The following is a 25,247-nucleotide window of genomic DNA, read 5'->3' on the forward strand; positions in this document are numbered from 1 at the left end:
AATTCTTTTCACAATAAGTTTTAAACTAAACAAGATACAGAAACAAAATTTTCCACATACCTTAATAAAGTTCTCTAGTATCTCTGTAGGGTGGAGTAGGTAATGTCACACTTTCCTGGGTGAATGGAACACCACACTTTCCACAAAAATAGCGTGTTTCACTAATAATTTTATTTTTGAAGCACACTTTGCGCCTTCTTGAGGAGAACTTGACTTTATTTGATGGTGGAATCTTCAAGAGAATATGCTCTTTTCTCTTCCCATCTAATCTAAATGGTGATCCTTGGCCGGTGCCCTTTATGGCGGCAAAATCGCGGGACGTTGACTTGGAGCTGATGAAGTAGATGGAGCTGAGATGTCGGAGAGAGGTGACTGTACTTGTATGTCGGGTTCACTTTTCTCCCCGTTTGAGAATTCCCTTATGTTCCTTTAGATCTTTTGGTACACCCCTACTTAACCGTATTGTTCCACATATGGCCGTGTTCTATTCCCGTAATGTTCCGCGAGTTCAACGCTATTGTAATAATTGTCCATATAGACTGTATACCCCTGGCCAAGATAATTTTCAAGCAGCTGAAAAACTGTGCTTTGTAAATTCGCACCACTTACATCATTTATATTGTTCCTACACGCCATGGTTACAATTCAGAACGCGATTATACACACGCTTGTGCAATAACAAACCAACTACGCAGCTAGTTGGGTCAGTGCTAGGCTACCTTCAGAAACAAAACAAAAGAAGTGCATTGGGAGGGAAAATCGCCGTGGCCATGTGGTTTCTGGTGAGTACAAGCATTCATAAGGGTATTACCTTCATCTCTCTCGCACATATTTGTGACCAAAATAGATCCCAGCTCCATGGGAATGGCTCCAGTTCAAGGTTGCGCTTATCCGGGCTAACTCGGATACGGTCCACAGCATGGTCACGCGCTATAGGCAATAACTCGGATACGGGTGTGAATGTGTTAAAGAGGATATTAACTTTATCTGTAATTTTGTTTAAGTTATAATTTGAGTTTGCATACTGATCTATAGTAATGTAAAATTCTTCCGTTATATTGAGCAGAGGGCCCTTGGGGATCATACTTAGAATCTGCATGTCGTTCTCAATATTTGTAAAATTATGCTTATAATCCTTGTTATGTTGAGCTATAGACGAAAAGTGATTATGTTTTAAGGCATTAATGTGTTCATTGTAACGGATAAAGAAGTTTCTTCCAGTACGTCTGATATAGCTAGCCTCACAATTGTCGCATTTCATTCTATACACTCCTGAACAACTGTATTTATCATCATCATTAACAGATTTGGCGTTGTGTAAAATGTTGGCACTGTTGTGTGTGGTTTTGTATGCTACTTTTAGATTGCGTTTAAAAAAATTAGTTATGGAATGAACGTGGGTATTAATAAATGTGAAAAGTACGTAATCCTTCTTGGAGTTGTTAGCTCTGGTTAGTCTTGATATGGGTTGATATTTTATCTTTTGAATGATTCTATTGACCATTTCTCTATTAAATCCGTTTTGATGGGCTATATCGTAAATCGTGTTTAATTTTTTTTCAGCTCTTCCTGGAATAGAGGTATATTGAATGCTCTGTGTACCATACTGTGATAAGCTGCTTTTTTGTGAGTGTTAGGGTGGATAAAATCTTTTCTTATTGTATTGGAGGTTTGTGTGGGTTTCCTATATACTTGATATGTCAGGTGATCATGGTGTCTGGTGACAAATATATCTAAATAATTCAAGGTGCAGTCATTTTCTTTTTCTATTGTGAATTATTTATGTGGGTCTATTTTATTTAGTTGTTCTAAAATATTAGTCTCATTGGTGAATCTAGTGTCTATAATAACAAAAACGTCATCTACAAATCTGCACCAGAAAAAATTGTTCTCAATTTTGCTTATTTCTTGGTGCCCTCAACTTAAATGAGATTAATGAAAGGAAAAAAAAAAAATGGAAAAATGTCATTCCGATTATTTGTAGTAAAAAACAAGACAGAAGAATTCAAAATGATTATACTCAGTTTCAGTCACCACCCCCATAATCCCGCATACTCCCACTCTCCCGCAAGCCTCGCCCCATTTTCCCACTCCACCTCCTCCTAACAACACGTCATGCGCCGCACTGCAGGAACAAGTCAGTCGATTCAGGAGGGCAAATGGACTCTATCACTACTAAGGCTTTTGATAACTGAATTACGTTGTTTCTTTTTCAGGTGTAGCCTATGTTTCTTTTTCAGGTAGTTTCTTTAATTTAATATTTCCATTTACATTCAATTGGAAGTTTGTTTTCTTGGTGCCCAACAATAGATTTCTTATTTATAAATGGTCAAATTTCCCTGAGTTCTGATACCAGAAATATAGAGTATTAATGATGATTTACAGAAATACTGAGTATCTGATTCAGTTCAGGAATTCTTTGAGTTTATTAATTTCCTCAATCACCACCTGACACTTCCTGGTAGTATAGTCAATTATGTGTTACTCAGACAACACAGTGTTGGAATGGATACTGCAATCTACACGCTTTTAGTCATCACCAGTCATTATCATCATCATCATCATCATCATCATCATCATCATCATCATCATCATCATCATCATCATCATTTCCATTATCCAGCTGTAGCCGGGTAGGGGCAAATATGGTTCTTCTCCACTTTCTTTGGTCTTTCCACCACTCCTCCTCCAATACTGTGTCCAGTCCAGGCTTCTTTCTCTAATACTGCGTTGGATTGTGTCCTTCCATCTAAATCAATCTAAATCGTGGTCGTCCATGGCCTCTCCTTCCTTGCATTTGCATTTCTATCACCTTTTTTTTGGCATTCTTTCATCACTCATTCACTTTATGTGCTCAAACCATCTTAATTGGCTCTTCTCTATTCTATCATTCATTTTTTCCACTCCAATTTCTTCCCGGATTTTCTAATTCCTAATGTTGTCTCTTCTACTCTTCATACTCCTCAAGAACTTCATTTCGGCTGACTGTATTAGACTGTCATCCTTCTTTGTCATCGTCCAAGTTTCTGCTCCGTAAGTTGTTTTGGATACGTAATACATCTTGTACACAGTTTCCTTTGCTTCACTGGCACATCTTTGTCCCATAACATGTTTCTTAGACTATGATAGAAACAGCTTCCAGCTTGAATCCTCTTACTAATCTTAGCATCCAGTTGAGCACTCTCCATTAATTCACTCCCCAGGTATTTGAACGTCTCCACTACTTCCAGGGGGTTGTCTGCAAGTCTAATCTGACCTTTCCCTTCTTTCTCCCCTCTAGTCTTAACGAGTTTTACTCTTTTCTACACTTATTTTCAATCCACATTCTTCAATCTTCCCATTCACCAGATCCAACTGTTCCTGGACATTCATGACCTCTTCGCCCCAAATTACAAATAACATGATGTTCATTTCTCTTTCTCCGTATGTTGCTTTTGCTGTTCTCATGATGTCATACATTACTACTGTAAACAGGATTGGCGACAGAACACTTCCCTGTCTCAGCCCACAAGTGATTTTGAACCAACTTGTGTTTGCATGCAACTATAACATTCCTTGTACATCACCATGATCATTTTCATTAATCCCTGTACAATTCCTTTTTGCACCAGATTGTCCACAATTCAGTCCTGGGGACAGTCATATGCCTTTTCAATGTCAATGAATGTCATCACCATATCATTCCCATACTCCCATTGCTTTTCCGTTAGTTATTAAATGTTAAACAATTAATTTATGAAAACACCTATTCAATACTAGTTGAGCCTTTTAGAACTATAACACTGTCATTATATTAAGTTTGAGTTTGGTACATGTTTTGCCTGTCATTGCAGGCATCATCAGCCATGAAATCTATCTCCAAGTCAGAGCTCTGAGTGGATGCTATACCAGGATTATTCATAAATCAATATTTTTTATATAACAATTTGCACTGAAGTACAGGACATTAGGTCATATTGGAGTGAACAAGCCATTCATGTCTTAAAGTTCTAATGTGACGTCCAACTCATGTTCACATCCAATGGAAATAATATTAACTGTCAACTCTCATAATGCCAGTAATGAGAATGCCATGATACAAGTGTGTTTAAAACATCTGTACATTTTTAGAACCTATTAGGAGATTAACTTGTACTAGAACTATTCTTAAAAACTATTTTTTACACAATTTACACAATTTGGAAATGAACGGTTCGATCTTGTCTTAAAGTTCCAATGGGACGTCCTACTCAAGTCCACTTCGAATGGAGATGATGCCAATACTGAGATGGCAATTGTAGTCTATTGGAATTATAACATTTAAACATTTCTTTTTACATTTGTAGGAGATGAAACACGTTCAGCTTATATGGTTTTTGGGATGGCCTAAATATTCTATAGATCAACATCACTTCCTTGAAGAATGAGAATCAATATTAAAGTGGAGTGCCAGTTGGATGGCAAGAATGCTGGTAGAGAGCTTGATCGAGTTTCATTCCACCAGCTAACCCACAGAGAGAGAGCCCCAAGATCTCGGACTTTCCATTAGTTGTCTCATAATGAACATACTGGTAACATGCTGTATCCTGATTGCAATCCAAAGTGAAAGCTAAACGACATCCAAGTTTTTATTTATTCCTGTGGATGTATAGACAATATCTGGCCACAACTGCCTGCTATGGGATGGAATACACCATACAGCCAGCGACTCAATGCTGAATGGTAAATAACCCAACTCTCTAAATGGTTCAAAGGCTTTAGCGGAGGAGCTCCTTTAGGTGGGTCATACTCCCCCAGTGAAGGAAATGTCACTGAAATCCCGCATGCAGTGTGTGTTCTCCAGATTGGAGGCAACTACAAAAGGCACCTGTTCTCTAGTTCATGGGTAGCATGGGTAGAAAACTGACAGTTTGGTACAAAATGCCTTTGGGTGTGGCAAGTGCACCGTAATAAGAGCCTACATGAAGCAACAAAGTGGATCAGGACAGACCCAGGAGATCCCAGGGCAAGGATGACAGAAGAAGAATGTTTAGTATTTAAAACTGTATTGTATTACACTTGTAAGTAAATAAGAACTTACTCAAGAAGAGGGAAGAAAAATAACTTAAAGACCAACCTATTACTTCCAAGAGTCTTGATCTTCACCAGTAACTGTTGGCCAGAGCAGTTCTGCAGCTGCATCTGAACAGGCACTACACACAATCTGAAACATAAAGGTTATTTCTAATGATTCTTCTTACATTCAATATGTTGATCTAAGACTGTATCTTGCTACTCACAAAAAAAAAAAAAAAAAATATTAGTATTAGATGCAACTCAGACATCCCTCCATATAATATTACAGAAGATTTGGATATCAGAAAAATTCCCAGAACATTGAACAACAGCTATAATTAATTCAATTAGTTAAAAAGGTGAAAGAAGTAATCCAGACTACTATACAGGTATTTCAATCCTTGACTGCACGTATAAGATTTTCTCTAAGATACTATATAATCGGATTAAAGAACAACTTGATCAAGAGTTAGGTGAATACCAAGAAGACTTCAGACCTTGGAGAAGCTGCTCTGAACAGATAATAACTTTGAAGCTAGTCATGGCATATTACAGAAAACAAAACAAGCCCCTTTCAATAACATTTACAGATTTCAAGAAAGTTTATGACTCCATCCACAGACCATCATTATTAAAAATTTTAAGACATTTCAGACTTATCCCAAATCTAATCAAATTGATTGAACTTACTTTAACTAATACAATTTCTAAAAATTAAGTTCAGAGGAGAACTTTCTGAACCATTCTTGGTAACAACTGGTTTAAGACAGGGTGACAGGTTGTCACCTCATCTTTTTAACTGTGCACTAGAGTACGTTATGAAGGAATGGTACAAGAACAACTAGAAAAATATAAAAATTGGTACCCAGAAGGATAACATACATTTGAACTGTCTAGGATTTGCTGATGATCTAGCTCTTCTGGCCAATGATATTCAAGACACAAAACAACAAATAAAATCTTTACAGGAAATAGCTCAAAATATTGGTTTGAAAATTTCAATTGAAAAAAAAAAATAGAAATTATGCTAACTCAACTTCCGCTTGCAAATAACATTAAGCTGGGAAACCAAGAAATAAAAATTGTAGAATGTTGTATGTCCGGCGCTCCCTTCTCGCTCCGCCAGCCAGCTACACGCGCGCCATGTGTCATTCTTCTAGCTTCGACGCGCAGCCCTCAGTGCGCGTGCCTGAACCATCGTGTGTGTACTATAAAGAGGAACTCACAGCCTGTCCAGATGCCTACTTGCCCCGGTGTCCAGCTCCAGAATACACCCTACGTCGAGCACGGAGGCTACTCCTCTTGAAAATGTGCTTCGGCCAGGTGGACTGAATTTCTGGCAGTACGAGGTCTCACCTCTGGTCACCGCTCCTATTCCGCTGCCCATATCCAGTCATACTATTACATACCGTTATATTTCCCTAATTAATGCAAGCTCCCTTGGTTTCGCCAAGTAAGAATTCTTTCAACATTGAACTTGCTTTTATGAACTCAGCAAAGAAGGACTTTCCAAAACATTTATGTCAGTACTTCTGATAGTTTTCGACTATCGACTTTTCATATCACAAGGACTATCTTTTCAAGATAGAAGTGGATGTAAATACTGCAAACTTGTATATAGTGTACAAAAGATAGACTCTTTCTCAAGATTTTTAATTCATTTTGCTTCAAGTTAAATTTCAGTTTTATTTGTGTAAATAGTGTATTTTGCATTTGAAGCGAATAATAAAGTTGTGTTTTGTAAATCTCAACCTTGGTTACAACATAGAACAATTTAAATATTTAGGTGAAATAATCACACATAACCTGAACGAGAAACCAGCACGGCAAAATAGAATAGATAAACTGGTTACAGCACAGCATGTTACCAAGAATACATATAATAATAAGTGTCTCTCAATAGCAACCAAATTGAAACACTACAAAACAGTCGCCCAGCCACAAATTACATATTCAAGTGAAACATTATTCAAAATAACAAACACAGTTGCAATAGATAGAGTACTGAAGTTAGAAAGGAGAATAGTGAGGACCTGTTTAAATAAAAATTATCAAGTAAACGGAGTCTGGAGACTAGTTTCCAATGAGACAGTTTATAAAGAAATAGAACCTGTGACTAGCACAATGAAAAAGAAACGAGTATCATTCTTAGGCCATCTAATACGGTCACCAGAAAATAGAATCCCCCCCCACCCCCCCTAAATTATGGAAGAGTAGGAGTAAGAATAATATTAGATGGATCACAGAACTTAAAGAAGACATGAGAGAGTTGAAAATTACAATAGAAGATTTCAAATACAAAACTAATACACTCAAAATATTGAAAGATAAACACACTAAACTACAGACAAAAATCAACAAGCAGAGAATAGGAAGAGTGATTCCAGAAGCAGAAAGAAAATTACGTTCAGAAAGGATGAAACTGTATTGGGCTGACAAAAAGAAGAAAAACCCCCATAAACCTAAGTGGCCTATGTTGGCTAAAAAATTAAAATACATAAATAAATTAGATGCTGCAGTAAATAGTTGAGATGGGAAACTAAACTGCAAATACTCTTTTGTTTTATGATAGAGAAGGGGCTGCCTGGCCGAGGTGGTAAAGGCGTGCTCGGGTCTCCCGGAAGGACGTGGGTTCAAATCCCCGTCAGGAAGTCGTAAAATTTAAGAAACGAGATTTCCACTTCTAGAGGTGCATATGGCCCTGAGGTTCACTCAGCCTACACCAAAAATGAGTACCAGGTTAATTCCTAGGGGCAAAGGCGGTCGGACATAGAGCTAACCACTCTACCCCATCATGTGCCGAAGTTAACAATGGTGGAAGCCTTTACCTTCCACTCCTCCAAGGGCCTTCATGGCCTGTACGGAGGTGACTTTGCTTTGCTTTTTTATGATAGAGAAGTTCTGAAAGATATAGCAAAACAAAAAGTTGCATATGAATTATGAAAATTGGTTCTCTACAGTATCAAGTGTTATGTAAGGCATGATGGTTCAATTAAAGGAGGAAAACGGGCATATATTTCGAATTTTAAATTATAAAAATGCAATAGATGGAATTTAACTAACTTCAATATTAACATTTCATTTAAAGACCAGCACATACATGAACTGTCAATGTCTGGACCAGCAATTTTCACAGAAAAATATAATGCACATACAGTAATTATTATCTAAGTTGTTGGTCATAAAATAAATAGTCTTTCTATTGTATTCTTACCTCAAACATTACTCTCCAAAAAAATATTGGGCATGTTCAAGATGTCTAAAATGCCCTATCGGCTACTACCTTCTTTTGCTCAAATTTTCACAACTGCTCTTTTATAACAAACCTGCTCTACCATCTAAATTACAGTATTATTCCAAAACATTCATACATTTCAAAGATTTCTGTTATCTTTTTTCCAGGGTGAATGACTTCAATATTCAGCCCCTTAAAATAACATCCATCATCATCATCATCATCATCATCATCATGAGGGCTGTGATAGCTGACTGACATCATCGCTGATTTCTTATCAAGACAGTTTAAATACCTTTCATTTTTACAACTTGTTTTACCTTGCACCGACACAGATAGGTCTTATCGCGACAATCGGATAGGAAAGGGCTATGAGTGAGAAGGAGTGGCCTTGGCCTTAATTAAGGTACAGCTCCAGCATTTGCCTGGTGTGAAAATGGGAAACCATGGAAAACCATCTTCAGGATTGCCGACAGTGGGGTTTGAATCCACTATCCCCCGAATACAAGTTTAAATACTGATCAATCCATGTGGAATTTTTGAAAATGAAAAATCACTCTCCCGTGGTCCACGTAACACTGAAGGTATCGTGGCTATGATCATGATATCAACAGCGGTGTAAAACTACAAGCTTACTTGTTTTATCATGATTATGATCTCTTTCTCTCCTTCCTTATGTACCAGTTATCATCAATACTTCACTTCCATATAATGCAATGCACTTTTGACTGAGAAGTGGTGTGAAATTTCTATTCTCAGATGCTGCATTTCAGTTGGTGTAATGAGGCCAATGAACTTGATATTAGGTCCCTTAAGAAAACCATTATCATCCCCATCTCCCGACATGTGTAAGAGAAATAACTTTGGGTATGTTTCATATTAATATATGCTCGGCCTATGAGATACAACACTGTAACACATAAAGAGGTTAAAGAGGTGGTGCAGGTTAGAAAGAAATTGAGTTAGGAATGGTTGTGGAAATAAGGAGAGATCAAAGGAACTTACTAGGAAATTCAATTTAGCAAAAAGTCAGTTAAGGATAACATGATGGTAAATATAAGTGGCAGTCATATGAATTTTTTGGAAAAAAATGGAAGGGTATGTTAAGGTACTTTAAGGCAGAAGGAGGTTCCAGAAAGGACATTCCAGGGATCATCAATCAACAGGAGGAGTGTATATGTGAGGTCTTACAGAAGGCAGAAGTGTTTAGTCAGCAGTATCTAAAGATAGTTGGATATAAGGATAATATCCAGGTAGAGGGGATGACTAATACTGACAAAAGTACTGAAACTTACCTACGATGATAAAAATGTTTATAAAAAGATACAAAAGTTGAAAGCTAGAAAAGCAGCTGGGATTGATAAGATTTCTGAGGATATACTACAGGCAATGGGTTGGAATATAATGCTGTATCTGAATTATTTATTTGAATACTGTTTGCATGAAGGAGCTATTTCAAATGAATGGAGAGTTGCTATAGTAGTCCCAGTGTACAAAGGAAAGGGTGATGAACATAATGTGGATAACTACAGGCTGGTCAGTTTGACATGTGTTGCTTGTAAGCTCTGGTAGAGTATTCTTTCTGATTACATCAGATGCATTTGCAATACTACTACCTGGACTGATAGAAGGCAGTTTGTGTTTTAGACAGGTTATTCCAGTGAGGTTCAACTTGTAGGATTCCAACAAGATATCACAGATAATTTAGATTCAGGTCAAATGGACTGTATGACTATGACCTATCCAAGGATTTTGATTGGGTAACTCACGGGAGCCAGATTATGAAAATGAAGGCTCTTGGACCAGAAAAAAGAGTGACTGAATGGGTGGTTAAATTTCTAGAAAATAGAAATCAGAGAGTATGTGAAGCATTATCTGATACTGTAATGATTAAGAATGGGGTCCTACAAGGCAGTATTATTGGACCTTTACGTTTTCTTATGTATGTAAGGTGCTCAAAGACGACAACCTCATGTCGGTAGAGTTACTGGCACGTAAAAGAACTCCTGCGGGACGAAATTCCGCCACCTCGGCGTCTCTGAAGACTGTAAAAGTAGTTGGTGGGATGTAAAGCAAATAACATTATTATTATCTTATGTATGTAAATGATATAAGTAAAAATCTGGATCATAGATAAGGCTTTTTGCAAGTGATGTTATACTATATAGAGTAGTAAATAAGTTACAGAATTATGAATGACTGCAAGGAGATCTTGACAATGTTGCAAGATGGACAGCAGACACTGATGTGATGGTAAACTGGATGAAATGGTAGGTTGTAAGTTTCACCAAAAGAAGGAGTCTTTTCAGTTTTAATTACTGTGTTAATGGGGTGAAAGTACCTCACAGGGATCACTGTAGGTACTTAGATGTTAAAATAAGGAAAGATCCTCATGGGGATAAGCACATTAAAAAGGTTGTAAATAAAGATCACAGATCTCTTCATATGGTTATGAGGGCATTTAGGGATGTAAAGGAGAAAGGGTATAAGTCACTGGAAAGACCCCAATTAGAGTATGGTTCCAGCGTATGGGATCCACACCATGATTACTTGATATGAGAATAGGAAATGATCCAAAGGAAAGCAGTACGATTTCTTTGGGGTGATTTCCAAACAAGGAGTAGTGTTATGAAAATGTTGCAGACTCTGAGCTGGGAAGATTTGGGAGTAAAGAAACGAGCTGCTCGACTAAAGGGAATGTCTGAGCTGTCAACGAAGAGATGGTGTGGAATGACATTAGTAGACAAATAAGTCTGAGTGGAGCTTTTAAAGGTGGAGAAATCGTAATATGAAGATAAATTTGGAATTCAAGAGAACGAGTTGAGACATATGTTCATTTATAGGTAGAGAAATTACATAGGATAATAATTTATCAAGAGAAATGTTTGATAAATTTCTTTGAAATCATTTCAGGAAATTCTATGTAAACAATTGATAGGGAATCTGTTTTGGTTTTTTTTTTTTTTTTTTCAATTTGCTTTACATCGCTTCGACACAGATAGGTCTTATGGTGACGATGGGACAGGAAAGGCCTAGGAGTGGGAAGGAAGCTGCCGTGGCATTAATTAAGTTACAACCCCAGCATTTGCCTGGTATGAAAATGGGAAACTACGGAAAACCATCTTCAGGGCTGCCGACAGTGGGGTTCGAGCCCACTATCTCCCGGATGCAAGCTCACAGCCGCATGCCCCTAACCACATGGCCAACTCACCCGGTAGGGGAATTTGTGACCTGGGCAACAACACTAAATGCTGATCAATGTTGGTATTGATTTTTTTGACGTGGGTATGACGAGAAAGAGTTGGTATGGAATTCTTTGAATAGGCTGAGGTCAGGAGTGGGCAGATACAACGTGAACTTGGCAAGATGGGGTTACGTTGAAGGTGATGACATCAAATGTGACTGCAGAGAAAAATAGACTGTCAAGCATATGCTTCAATTTTGACTGTGTCCAACAAAGCTCAAAGAATGTGCTGCATGTGGCCAGGTTCTGGTCTAATATTGTATAAGGTTTTCAGAATTATCGTCTTCTACTACTACTACTACTACTACTACTACTACTACTACTACTGCTGCTGCTGCTGCTTTCTTCTTCCCCTTTTCCCATACTCTGGTGGGGTCGCGAGTACAAACTGTGTCACACATGTGGACTCGACCTTGTTTCACAGCTGGATGCTCTTCCTGTCCGCAATACGTGGAAGGACGTATTCACTTTTGAGTGTTTCTGTGGTGGTTGATAGTGTAATATGTTGTGTGTATATGAGTCTAAGAGTCGGATAAATTAAACAAGTGCGATTATAATCCCCGATGGCGAGGAATTTTTTACTCATGTTTCCATAATAATACAACTACTTACACATTTATTACATCGCATTACCCCAAATATAAGACAATCCTGAATTTTTGAAAGGTATTTACAATAAAAATTAAATATCAAATGTAATTACAACATATTCAAGCTCTCCCATATATAATTTAATAAGCTCTAAAGTAAATCCAAGAACAAAAGTTGTGTTTTAATATAGAATATTGTGTGCTTTCCTTAGTTTTATTATGTAACACTGACAGATGACCAAAGTTATCAGCACAGTCTGCCCGTAGGTACTGCGCAATAGTAGTGCAACATCGTAGATACATTGCTAAAGGCTGAATCATTTATTCCCACCACCCCAGGCTTGTCTTAAATTCAGTTAGGCTATGGCTCAATGGGTTGTTTTAAATATAATCATTTTTATGGAAATGAACATAACATTTTATTCCGTTCATCTGGGTTAGACCATACTAAAATAACGCTATTTGCTTTACGTCGCACTGACACAGATAGGTCTTATGGCGACGATAGGATAGGAAAGGCCTAGGGTTGGAAGGAAGCGGCCGTGGCCTTAATTATGGTACAGCTCCGGCATTTGCCTGGTGTGAAAATGAGAAACCACGGAAAACCATCTTCAAGGCTGCCGACAGTGGGACTCGAACCCACTATCTCCCGATTACTGGATACTGGCCGCACTTAAGCGACTGCAGCTATCGAGCTCGGTGTAAAATAACGCAGTTATTTATGTATTAAATGCCGTAGGTTTCAGAATACATTGGCTACACGAAGTATTTTTAATGCAGTGCCTCTGTGTAGATTGTAGTGTATTTTTAAAGAAATTAAGTATGTTGAAAAGTCATGAGAGAATTGCATAACATCAAAAGCATTTTGTTATTCACTGTTCGACGATGACATAAATAGAGACAACAAATGAGGTGGTGGATACATCCAATAATTTGTAATCCACGCGGTTGCTCTTACACTATGTTACTTAATGTACCAGCAGGCGCTAAGAGTTGCATCCTTTACTGGGAGATTACGCGCCATGAACCACTGGTCTGTAGGTTTACCTTGAGGATGGTTTTGTGCTTTGATATTGTGCAATATCTTCTCCAGCATACAGTGGAACCTCGATATCACAAATCATCTCAGGAGCTAAATTTTATTTCAAGTTATCAAAATTTTGAGATATAGAGAATGACGTTTTGAGCATGTATAACACCCAATTGAATCATATGTATCTACAGGCTTATACTGAATACATTATTTTTAACAATATTTAAAAATATAGGCCTACAAACTCTATTTTACGACATCACTTTAATTTTAACAGTTATTATAGGAACTTTTCAGAAGACAGAATACAGTACATCACAAACAAGAAATATACACCGGTTAACACCTTTGGAAAAAATCCATTAGTCTCTTCTGTTTGTTACTGTTAACGTTTCCTTCTTTTACATTGAAACTTCTCGACAATACCACGCAGCTGAGATGGAGCTTGTCATCCGCAAATTCGGGAGTTGCTTTCATAGGTGACTGGTAATTAATTCACAACCGAGAAACAGGGAGGCTTTGCCAATTTTCTGATCATTAGAAGTTTAAGTTTTTCGGTTCCTGCCATATTAGCTTCCAGCATCACTGTAAACCTTTGTTTACTTGTTAACTGTTCCTCAAAAACAACAAATGCCATATTGCACAGTTAATGTTGCACAAAATTCGAGCTACAGAGTATTTTTTGCTTCAAGGGAGGAAATGTTTGCTTCGAGAAATTGAAAAATTTGTGTAACCAAATTTTGAGTGATAGAGAAATAAATACAAGTGAAGAATAGGACAAACGGCTGGGAAATTTAAGTTACTTCGAGATACTAAAAATTTGAGTAACAGAGATTCCAGATTTGGAGGTTCGACCGTATTTTTTTAACGTAAAATCAGCTTCATGGTCCGTATCGCACTTACAACGAAGTATTTTTTATTTTCCACCTTGTCGATACACTAAATTGCTTAAGGCAACTTATTGGATAAAATTGGTACAATTGACAATTGTCAATCTTCTTATGTTAATTTTAAGGACACTAAAGCACTGATACTTTGTCATTATATGAATTTTTCATCTAAACAGTGTTATGTGGCTGAAGATATTTATAATATACGAAACATGTACCACTTTTAACCAATAAGTTGCCTTAAGCAATTTAGTGTATCGACAAGGTGGAAAATAAAAAATAGATGTGGGTTTTTTTTTCCGTTATTCTACCGACAAATGTTACATTTAAAAATGCCATTTAGCTGTAGCCTTACCTGAACTTTTAATTCACATTTCACCTTTAAAGCCTTCCTTTTAATAACTTTATAACTGGCTCTGGTTTCATTTCTCCTACATGAATCCAGCAACAAGCTAATCAATTTAATTACATTTTCCTGTCTTTGATCCTCTGAATGCTTCTCTTGATGGCCAGCCTTAAACTTTTCTTTGTCTTTTTGTCAATGTCATTCGTTACACTTTGGAACACCAAATTCTTTCACAGTCTGCACATAATTAGTATGTTCCGCCTGGTGTAAAATCACTTTTTGAAGTTTATATCATATCCTCTCAACTGAAGTGATGCATACACTCTCCTTTCCACACGATCTGCCATTACTGGAATAGTACATATACGTTCAGTCCTCAGCCCGAAGGCTGGTTGGATCCTCAACAGCTGTGCCATTAACTGTCATAGATGGCCTAGGCATCAGTGAAGAGATGTACTAGGGAATATTGACCAAAACTGGATCTATTAACACAATGGCGCAAACTCAAGCAGCAATGGATCGTACGCTATAAATCGAGAAAAAAAGTCAAAGCTTGAGAAATTTTGGTTAGTTTGTGACCTTGAGCTTGACTTTCACCGCCAGTCAGCACAATTGGGAAATGATAAAAACAGACTTTTAACAAATGAGTCTTTAAATGTTAGGCTGTGTATATAAGAGAGTTTTTTATCAGTACAATTTAACATAAAAAAGACATCTTATATTCGGGCCAATATGATTACAGCTTGTAACCAAACCAAACCAAACCCCATGGCACTACAGCCCATGAAGGGCCTTGGCCTACCAAGCAACCGCTGCTCAGCCCGAAGACCTGCAGATTACAAGGTGCCATGTGCTCAGCACGACAAATCATCTCGGCTGTTATTCTTGGCTTTATAGACCAGGGCCGCTATCTCATCGTCAGAAAGCTCCTCAATTCTAATCACGTAGACTGAGTGGACCTCGAACCAGTCCTCAGGTCCACGTAACAATCCCTGTCCTGGCCGAGGATCAAATCCGGGGCCTCTGAGTAAGAGGCAGACATGCTACCCCTACACCACGAGGCTGGCAATGCAACTGTCCAGCAGTCTAAATAGACTACTGCTCTTTCAGCTCAAACTGCTGGTATTGCAGTGTTTTCCTTGTGTGATTCAATAATAAGAACCCTGACCATCAAGCTTACTAAATGAGAGAATGCTAAAGTTCTTTACCAGGCGCTGCAGTCATTTGCACTTTACCATCTTTACCAATGTGAATTAATAAATTCCACTATTCTACTTTTTGAAATATGTCTATTCTTTTATATATTTAGTTGAATTTTTTATAAGATGTACAGTATATAGAAAATTGATCTTGTGGCTTGAGAAAAAATTATTATATGCAATGATCTATAGATAGAATGCAGGGTGCTAACCAGGTTACAAGTAGCACCTACGCCTAATCCTTAAGGTCTGAATTGTCTATATATTGATTTTCTGAGTAAATTCAGTCAAAAATGGATGGAATGGAGAACAAATTATATTAACTTACAGTAAATACACAATTAGCACAAACAAAATAGGAAAATATACCTTGACTGTTTAAAGTTATGTGCGATCTGAGAAGGATGCTGGATGCTGTAAGTGACTAGTTTCTGAAGTATATCCAACGAGGGATAAGGAACAACAGAGCTTGATGACTGAGATGATACAGCTTCAGGCCCAAATATTCGTAGTGGACCATCTGGCTGTGTATGAAGAGCAGCCGTAGCAGCTTGGGTGAGATCAGGGGGCCAGACTGATGGCTTTCCCACTCCTTCTATCCTCAAGTGGTGCTGACCAAGAGCAATCCTCTTCTTGCCCTGACCTGCCATCACGCATGCCTAAAACAACATAAAAGATCTCTTTTATATTCTACAAATATCTAATATGAAGGCATCAGATTAATTTGCATTGAAGATAACAAGGAACTTTCAATACATTTCGCATTAAGATTGCAGTGTCTAGGAGTGAGAAGGAAGTGGCTGTGGCCTTAATTAAGGTATAGCCCCAGCATTTGCTTGGTGTAAAAATGGGAAACTATGCAAAACCATCTTCAGGGCTGCCAACAATGGGATTCGAACCCAATATCTCCCGTACGCAAGCTCACAGCTGCATGCTCCTAACTGCACGGCCAACCTGCCCGGTCAACTGTATTGAAAACACCTTTCTTATCACTAAAAATCTTCCCCAACCATCATTCCAAGCAGAAAGGGGTAATAATTAGGATCCTATTTGATTGCACTATGAGGTTGTGTAAGCCCAACTTCTACTAAAAAACAAATCACTACTCAGCTTATATAACTTTCATATCTGCACTTGTGACTGAATCAGTTAAGCCCTCAAGCATCATAAAATCAATACTATCCTTGCCCCACTGAAAAAATAATCCAATAGTTATGCATGGTCTAGAAACCATGGGATTTCCTTTCCAGCTCCTGGGCTCTTATAAGAAGATGTACATAAGAAATACTAAGTGCAATAATAACAGCTGAATAAAGTTAAACAAGTGCCACTGTTGACTGGAACAAACCAAGAAATTTACTGAAGTGTACTCAACAATCTGGACAGTGATATGAAATTCACGGATAATGATGTTCTGACTATCAACTGTTCATTCCATGCTTATTTACATTAAGAGATGATTGAAATATAAAATAATTTCAACAACATTAATTGCAAGAAAAGGGCCAGTGCTTGAATAATATTTGGCTTCCAGCGCTTAGGAACAGGCAAGAGCTCAGTCTCATAATTTCTTCAGAAATATGGACTACAGAGTTAAGTTTGATGATAGTGTAGTAGAGCCAGTAGTATGGAAATTTATATGTGGTACACATGGCAAATAGATGTATGGAATCAAGAGATAGAAAAATTTAGGATGAAAGTAAGCACAGAGAAAAGTAAAACAGAATGGTAACATTCTGGAAGTGGTTAAAAGTTTCAAGTACTTGGGAAGTGTGATCACAGAAGATGGAAAGATAATCAAGGAAATTGGGAAAAGAATTCAACAAGCAAACAGCTTTTACCAGAGTGTAAGGGGTATTTTGTGGAACCAAGATGTCCTGAAGAAATGTAGGAAAGTATTATATACAACCTATTATGAGACCATACTAACCTATGCAGCTGGATCGTGGACTACAACAAAACGAGAGGAGAGTAGAATACAGGCAGTGGAGATGAAATTCCTAAGAGGTATCGAGGGCAAGACCAGAAAGTATAGAATTAGAAATGAAGAGATAAGGAAAAGGACAGGAATCTTGAAGCTTTAAGACAGGATAGAAACAACAAAGCTAAAGTGGTATGGGCATATGATGAGAATGAGAGAAGAGTGTGTGCCAAAAAAACCTTTTTCAGAGAAGTTAACAGGACAGAGACCACGAGGAGGACTCTGAAAGAGGTGGACAGATTCAGTGTGGGAGTCCCTAGAGAAGAGCGGAGGAAAACCAGAAGATGTACTTAAAAAAGGAGAAGAGTGATGGAGAGACAGGCAGCAATGGAGGTTCTTGATTCACAGCCTGACCCGGGAAGCTGGAAACGGGAAATGAAGATGATGATGACACATGGCAAGATCATTAACTGTGAACCGTTAAATATTTTCTTAGCAATCTCCCATATATTCATGGCTGTTTTCAAAATTCTGAAATGAAACATTATTAAAGTATTTAAAAAATTTTTTTTACAAGTTGCTTTGCATCAAACTGATACGGATAGGTATTATGGCGACAATAGTATAGGAAAGGGCTAGAAGTGGGACGGAGGCGGCCATGGCCTTAATTAAGGTTAAGCCCCAGCATTTACCTGGTGTGAAAATGGGAAACCATGGAAAACCATCTTCAGGGCTGCCGACAATGGGGGTTCAAACCCTTTATCTCCCAAATGCAAGCTCACAGCTGTGTGCCACTAATCGCACAGTAAATGAAACATGTTTCACAATAGAAAACAAATATTATTATAAATGCTTCATCTTTGAAATACAATTGCTCAATCAATCTTGCCATATTCACAAAAACTATGCTCAAGCATCTAAAGGCATTTAATGTAGTTGCTTACATTTTAAGCAAAGATTACAAAATATATTTTAACAACAGACTATTTTTTGCTATTGGCTTTACGTCGCACCGACACAGATAGGTCTTATGGCCACGATGGGATAGGAAAGGGCTAGGACTGGGAAGGAAGTGTCTGTGGCCTTAAGGTACAGCCCCGGCATTTGACTGGTGTGAAAATGGGAAACCACGGAAAACCATCTTCAGGGCTGCCGACAGTGGGGCTCGAACCCACTATCTCCCGAATACTGGACACTGGCCGCACTTAAGCGACTGCAGCTATCGAGCTCGGTAAACAACAGATTCGGTGAAACATAGTGGATCAAGTCAATTTTAATATTTTACCAATCTAGCTTACATTCATTAACCTGTCAAAGAAATCATCTCAAAATATATTTTCTATTATGCTTATGGTATCTCTTGAAATAACGAGGTAACGCATCGATCTTAGAAGACTGATAAACATGCAGTTTCCCCTACCATCTCCCTCAGAAGTGAATGAATAACCTTCAACAATTTATTTGCAGTACTTGTGCTTCAATATTATCAAGCCACTGCCTTATAGCTCTCCACGGCTTATTCTTGAAGATATTTGACACAATATTTGATAAGTTTTTCAATATACTATCACTTCAGTTCTATGCATTAAACCATATAATTAGTATTGTGCCAGGTTGTTGGAGACCTTAAACCTAAAATGGCTTTTCAGAGAGGCAGCGTGTTTTACTCATCAATTCTCTGTTCGAATTCTCTTTACTACTGACTAAATTTTTTGAACTATTATTTACAAGTGTACTCACATTTGAGTTTCCCACTTCACGTGGTTAGTACTCTTGAAATTGATCAAACACAGGTCTCTGGCACGTCATCTCTCAAACAAGACCTTTCACAGCAGTGGGTCGTCCCAAGAACAGTTCACTCTCAACTCGCTGCACTTTTCATACTCAAGACCGTCTTACTCCTCAATGATGTATTGACTCGTGGCAATCTTGTACCTGCCTCGAGTTTGCGACTGACTCTCCCTAGCTTTGGTCTTTATATAGGCCCATGGAAGATGCTCGACGAAGTATATCACAGTTTTTGCTTCCAGATCATTCTGCACGCCTTTGCATTGTTTGCCTCTTCAATCATCTTCTAAGGAGGAGCTTCCTCACTATGTGCCTCAAAAATTAGCCAGGGCTACTGTTTTATTGCCATTGGTCCTGCCAATATTGCTGCCACTGTGTCGGCACTGAGCCTTTCCCACTCCTGCATTCTTGGCCTTCATTATCATAGTACTACTAAAAGGGGATGATATTATCTCAAATGTCCCTTAAAATAATCACCACCACCACCACCACCACCACCACCACCACCAAATAATTAACATTATAATAATTTAATTCACACATACTGTAACAGACAATACAATTACGGTAAGTAGTTTCTTTAATAACACTTCCTACAATATCAAATTCCTGAGACCAAATATTTCTCATGTTTATTTTGATTTCAGTAAGGCTTACCATGGTGGAGAATGGGTTTGGGGATAGGACAGGGTAAAATGCAGCAATGAGACCAGCAATTATCTGGTAGGAATAACCTGGAATTAGAAAGAAAATGCTTAGATGTCTGGAAATGGCATGTTTCTAATTTATGAACTGGAAAAGCACTTTCTTCACATTTCTAAATTTAGAAAGTCTTCGTTAAGAAAATGCTCTTCATTTGCAGGAAAGTTTGAGAAGTTTGCTAAATGTTATTACCAAAAGCATTACCACCATAACTGACAGTTTCATATTATTCACAATATCATAGTTTTTGGGCCTTCTGTAGTAGTACACAGACATTTTAGGAAGTGACCACAATGAATACATTCTTTCAAACATTTATTAACAGTGGTAATGCTTCCAAGTAGGAGACCCACATGTTTTGATGCTTTGTGTATGCATTCAAAAGTGGAAGGTTTTTCTTACGGAAGAGGTTGGATTCTCACGATTTAAACAGGGTTTTAAACACAACTCGCTTCTGTTTGCATTGATGGTCGGAGCTCTTGTTTGGATAATGCTCTATATGCACAGGTTTATTAAAGACCGAGTAAGATAACTAGTGCCTATTTCTCCTAACAAAATCATCCAGAAATAATAATTCCCTATCTTCTTTCCTCTGTTTTTTATTATTTTTGTGCTTTTACGGCCACACTGGACCACTGTAGTCAATTTCTGTCTGGTCTGGTCTTCGATGATGTTTTATGGTCTTTTCTTTTCTGTTCTTCCAGTATTTCTTCATTCTAGCTGATCTTCGTTGCCATTCTTCTTCTAAAAATACCCTTTTAGTTGTTTCTCTTTTATCACATTTTGGTAGGAATCGAATTTTACTATTTTTCAATTTACTTTGATTTATTCTTTAAATCCTCCAGTGTTATGTCCAATTCTTTCACCTCTTCTTTTATTTCTTTTATCCAAACAGGTTGTTTTTGTTTCCAAAGCTTTTCCAAAATTCTGCGTATTAACATGTCTTGAGGTGTTCTCAGCAGATGACCAAAGAATGATATTCTCTTCTTTCTTATGAAATCCGTTATAGGTTGAGAGGCTCAGACAGTAGATTGCTGGTTTTCTGACCCGAAGTTGGCGGAGTCGATTCCAGCTCAGTTAGGTGGTATTTGAGGTGTTTAACCATGCCGGCCTCGGGCTGGCAGATTTACTGGCATGGAAAATAACTCCTGTGGGACAATAGTCTAGCACCTTGGCATCTCCGAAAAATGTCAAGTAGTTAGTGGGATGTAAAACCAATAATGCTAGTATTATTTGTAATTAAAACCCTGCCCGATCACGCCAAAGGCTACTTTTCGCCATAGGAATCTCCGAAGATAGTAAGCTCTCACTGGTATGATGAAATCCGTGCAAGGGAGAGTTTGGTGTTGAATGAGACTTCTTTGATGACAGTTGTATTCAATGACACATGGGTTGCTTGACAGAGCAAAGCACTAGGTAACAGCCCCCATAAATCCACAACAACCCTTTTCAAAGGTAATGAGCAAAAAATAGTTCTTTAGGAGCATTTGTAGCCTTAATATTACATGACCATAATAACAGCAATGCAACCAGGGACCTATTCCACAAAAGTATGGTCTTGTACATTACAAGTTACTAGTGTAGGTTCTTATAATGTATGGAGTTATACATTTCTGTTCCACAAAAGATTGAAAGTCTCTTGTATATTGTACCCTTGAAAATTGGTTATTGGTCTGTATGGAAAGAATATTTTATTACTGGGGTGGAACAATGCATAAAATTATCATTTAGGAAGGAGAGTTCAACTCTGCACTGTCTCTGCTAGTCAGCCGCAGAACAGGTTTTCCCCCGCCGTGCAAGCAAGTATGGGTTTTTTATTGTGCCTTGTTGTAGACCTCAGCTGAGTAGCACGTGGACACAAATTTTACCAGACCAAAAGCTATCAATACTTTGAGATTTTGACGTCATGATATTTAACCAATTGGATCGCAAGGTTAGCCCGATCGCTAAATCTCAACCAATAAAATTCAACTGACAAACACACCTACGTCTTGAAGAAATGAATACCCATGTATCGGGGAAATTTGCGCTCTTTTGTCTTCGGCTTTCTACGTGAATAATTGCTTCGTACAAGTACTCGTCATCGTATTATAAGAGCACATGTATAATTGGAGATGACATATACGATATTAAAAATTATCAGCATTCATTTGATGAAGGATGATATTATTTCTGCTTCTGAGGAAATTTTGAGATACGGAAAATATTGGAAACGCCGCAGTTCAGATTTCCTTAATTTTACAAACCTGAGGAACTTTTAAAGTACGTAAAAACTGTGCCAACTTGGAGAATCAAGTGTGTGTTGGGAACTATTACTAAAACAAACTTTTTAGTTTCAGCTTTCACCAGACGACGGAAGATCACTAGCAGTCCTGAATTATTTAGGAAGAATGGAACTTCAACATTACGACGGAGTTTGTAACTGTCCTAAGTCTTCGCCTGCTGCAGCCATGTGTAATTAAAATGTGAGGCATAATTCAGCCCAGGGGAGAATAATATCTGAGATGAAGTCCGGTTAAATATTCACTGATCATCAACCGAGTCCAGAAGCCAAGTCTACTACAGCTAAGATTTTAAATTATATTTTTCTCTATTTTCTGTTGTAATAATTATGTAGACGTAGTCCTTGCTTGAATATTTGAGATCATTTCTAATAGTCTTTGTAGTTAGGAATTTCACTCTTCTTTCACTGGTGTTGGTAGGTTTGATGCGTGTGAGAGTGTATTTGGGACCTGTATTTCATTCTATTTGAGTGAGTGCTTCGTGACATGTTCTCACTGTCCCATAATAAGTCGAGGAAAGTGTTAAAAGTATTTGACCCACGCGATAACATTTATTAATTTATTAAATAATTTTGGAATAATTTTTGAATTATTTGGGACAGAATATCGATGTGTTCTGTGAATTTAGGATTTTTCCTTGATGTTTTGTGGTTCATCATAGATTCGAGATAGGATAGAGTCATCTATGATTTCATTAAACCATAGCCTACGATGACATGACCGCGCGCATATAATAATAATAATAATAATAATAATAATAATAATAATAATAATAATAATAATAATAATAATAATAATAATAATAATGAACATTATTACGGTCTAATAGAATGTTTAAAGGTCGTGAGTGTAAGTGTTACTGTGCTTATAAGTGATTAATATGTGCTATATTGAAGTAGATGTAGGCCTGGAATATTGGTTTTGGCTTGAATGTCCACAAATTTTGCATTTACTGTTGTGTGGTATTTTTGAGACTTATAAATGGATCTTGAGATAGGATTTTATTTGTGTGTCCATTACATGAGTCATTTAAGGAAGAGAGTATGTCTTTGAACATAACTTCTTCTTATGCAGCACATATTGATCGATAATTTGAGAAAATAGGAGATTAAAAATAACGAAGGCATGACTCATAGACCGTATGAGCGAATGCTTATTTATCTATGACTGTAGGCAATTCTATGGAATTTTTAATGATGATTTCTACCGAAAATTTATCCTGGAACATCGTTGTGGAATCTATTGCGTTGAAAAAGTGATAATCCTGTTACAATCACACGCCAGACGATCGCAATGGTAGCCCTTATCTGATATCATCATCGGGAAACTCTCATATTTCAAATAATTTTTAAAAATAAAAATCAAGAGATAGGTTTCGATAAATCTATTTAATAATACTACCAGGAACATAAGCTTGAATGTGAGATGGATGAATGATTGATATTTTGTAAATGTGATTTTTCATGGTGATATTTCGTCATGATATGTGTACGCAGAGCGCGTAATGTTTTTCGATTTCTTGTTGTTTTGTGGCGAGCATATTTGGCTCAATTCTAAATCTTTAAGCAATTTTATGACAAACTAAGACAGATTAGGATCTTTGCTTCGAGAAAAAAATACTTAAGCAAGGATCACGTCAATGAACTAAGCTCACGAAATGTAAAACGTTTAACCTTACACAGTGAGAATTTTAAGTCTTTATTGTGAGTTGTGCACAACACTAGGTCAAATAACTCGAGATTGAAAATATAAGGAGTTGGATATAGGACTTCAAAGTAATTTAATTAAATAATTTGAAGCATAAACAATTAATCAGAATAATATTTAATTAATAGAAATGATTATTTGATTTTTCATGAGAAGTGAACGTTTGATTCATTTAAGATTAAATAACAGGATATTGATAATTTAAATAATGATACGAAAAATCAGATTTTTGATATTTTGAGATAGGATTTTTTCAGATAATAAGTTAATTAATTTTCTAATACGATTTAATAAAACTCAGTTTCGTATCTTTGCAGAATGCAATTTAATGAAGAATTGTGGGTGAATTCCAACAGGGAAGAATTAAATATTTTATTCAAGATTTTGGAAATATTAATTGAATTTTGGAAAGTGCTAATTAATTTTAATAAATGTTAAAACCCATTTTTAGTGTTTCATTTGTCGTCAGTCCTTAGGTTGTCCCTGTCCTCAATAATTTAGCGTTGCCTGTAAGTGAACGTTCCGCCTGGGACTCTTGCTTACTGGCTGAGCTGCCCGGTAAAACGGGGGCAATATTGCCAGTGAACTGTTACAAGTTTTACAAGTGACGGCATATCAATGAACATACTACGTCATAGCACGAATCAGCTGTTTACCTTCGTATTCCATTCGTTGAATTAGGCTATGCTTGCCTCATTTATTGTGATATCGTATTTAAGGTAAGTTATGCAGCAAAGATTCAAAGATCTCTAACATTTCTGTGAATTTCTTAATGATACAATGTTATTTTTCAGTTTATTTCTTTGATGATAGAAAATCACTCCATTATTATCACCCATTCTGTTCTTCCATAATCCTCGCATATGTTCCACGATAGTCTGACATACCTTGGTCTGTCATTAGGAACCAGATGCCGCTAATAACGATATTCGGCTGCCAAACTTTATTGTTACGAAATTGCAAACTCTGCACGAATTGTTAAAATGGTGTCAAGAGAAACAAAGTTATTCATTTTGAAGGAAATAGAAAGAAGGAAAGATATTATTTTTGGTGCATTCAGCAAGAGTCTGAAAAAACGAGACAAAATTAATGATTGGATGGAAATATTTGACTTGGGAAAAGCTCATGGAGCTTTTGAGGGGAAAAGTTGGACGTATGTAAGAGATATTCTGCTCATTAATGATTCCAGGAATGTCCTTCTTGGAACATGTTTGTTCAGTATTTTCAGGCCAACGAACAATTTGAGGAAATTTTATATAATTTATTGCAGCTACCA

General features: G+C 37.2%; 1 protein-coding gene across 2 annotated transcripts in view; it reads right to left on the reverse strand.

Moving 5' to 3' along the window:
* Nucleotides 1-25,247, reverse strand: part of l(3)76BDm (trafficking protein particle complex subunit 8 homolog l(3)76BDm) — a 127,599-nt gene that overhangs the window by 15,149 nt on the left and 87,203 nt on the right. For both annotated transcript variants that reach the window (XM_067145217.2, XM_067145218.2), the window contains exons 20-21: nt 15,941-16,230; nt 5,096-5,182 (exon numbers count right to left, since the gene is read on the reverse strand). In XM_067145217.2, coding sequence (XP_067001318.1) covers nt 5,096-5,182; nt 15,941-16,230 — 377 coding nt within the window. The remainder of the gene's footprint in view (nt 1-5,095; nt 5,183-15,940; nt 16,231-25,247) is intronic.

This window comes from Anabrus simplex, chromosome 4 (assembly GCF_040414725.1).
Source record: "Anabrus simplex isolate iqAnaSimp1 chromosome 4, ASM4041472v1, whole genome shotgun sequence".
NCBI lineage: Eukaryota > Metazoa > Arthropoda > Insecta > Orthoptera > Tettigoniidae > Anabrus > Anabrus simplex.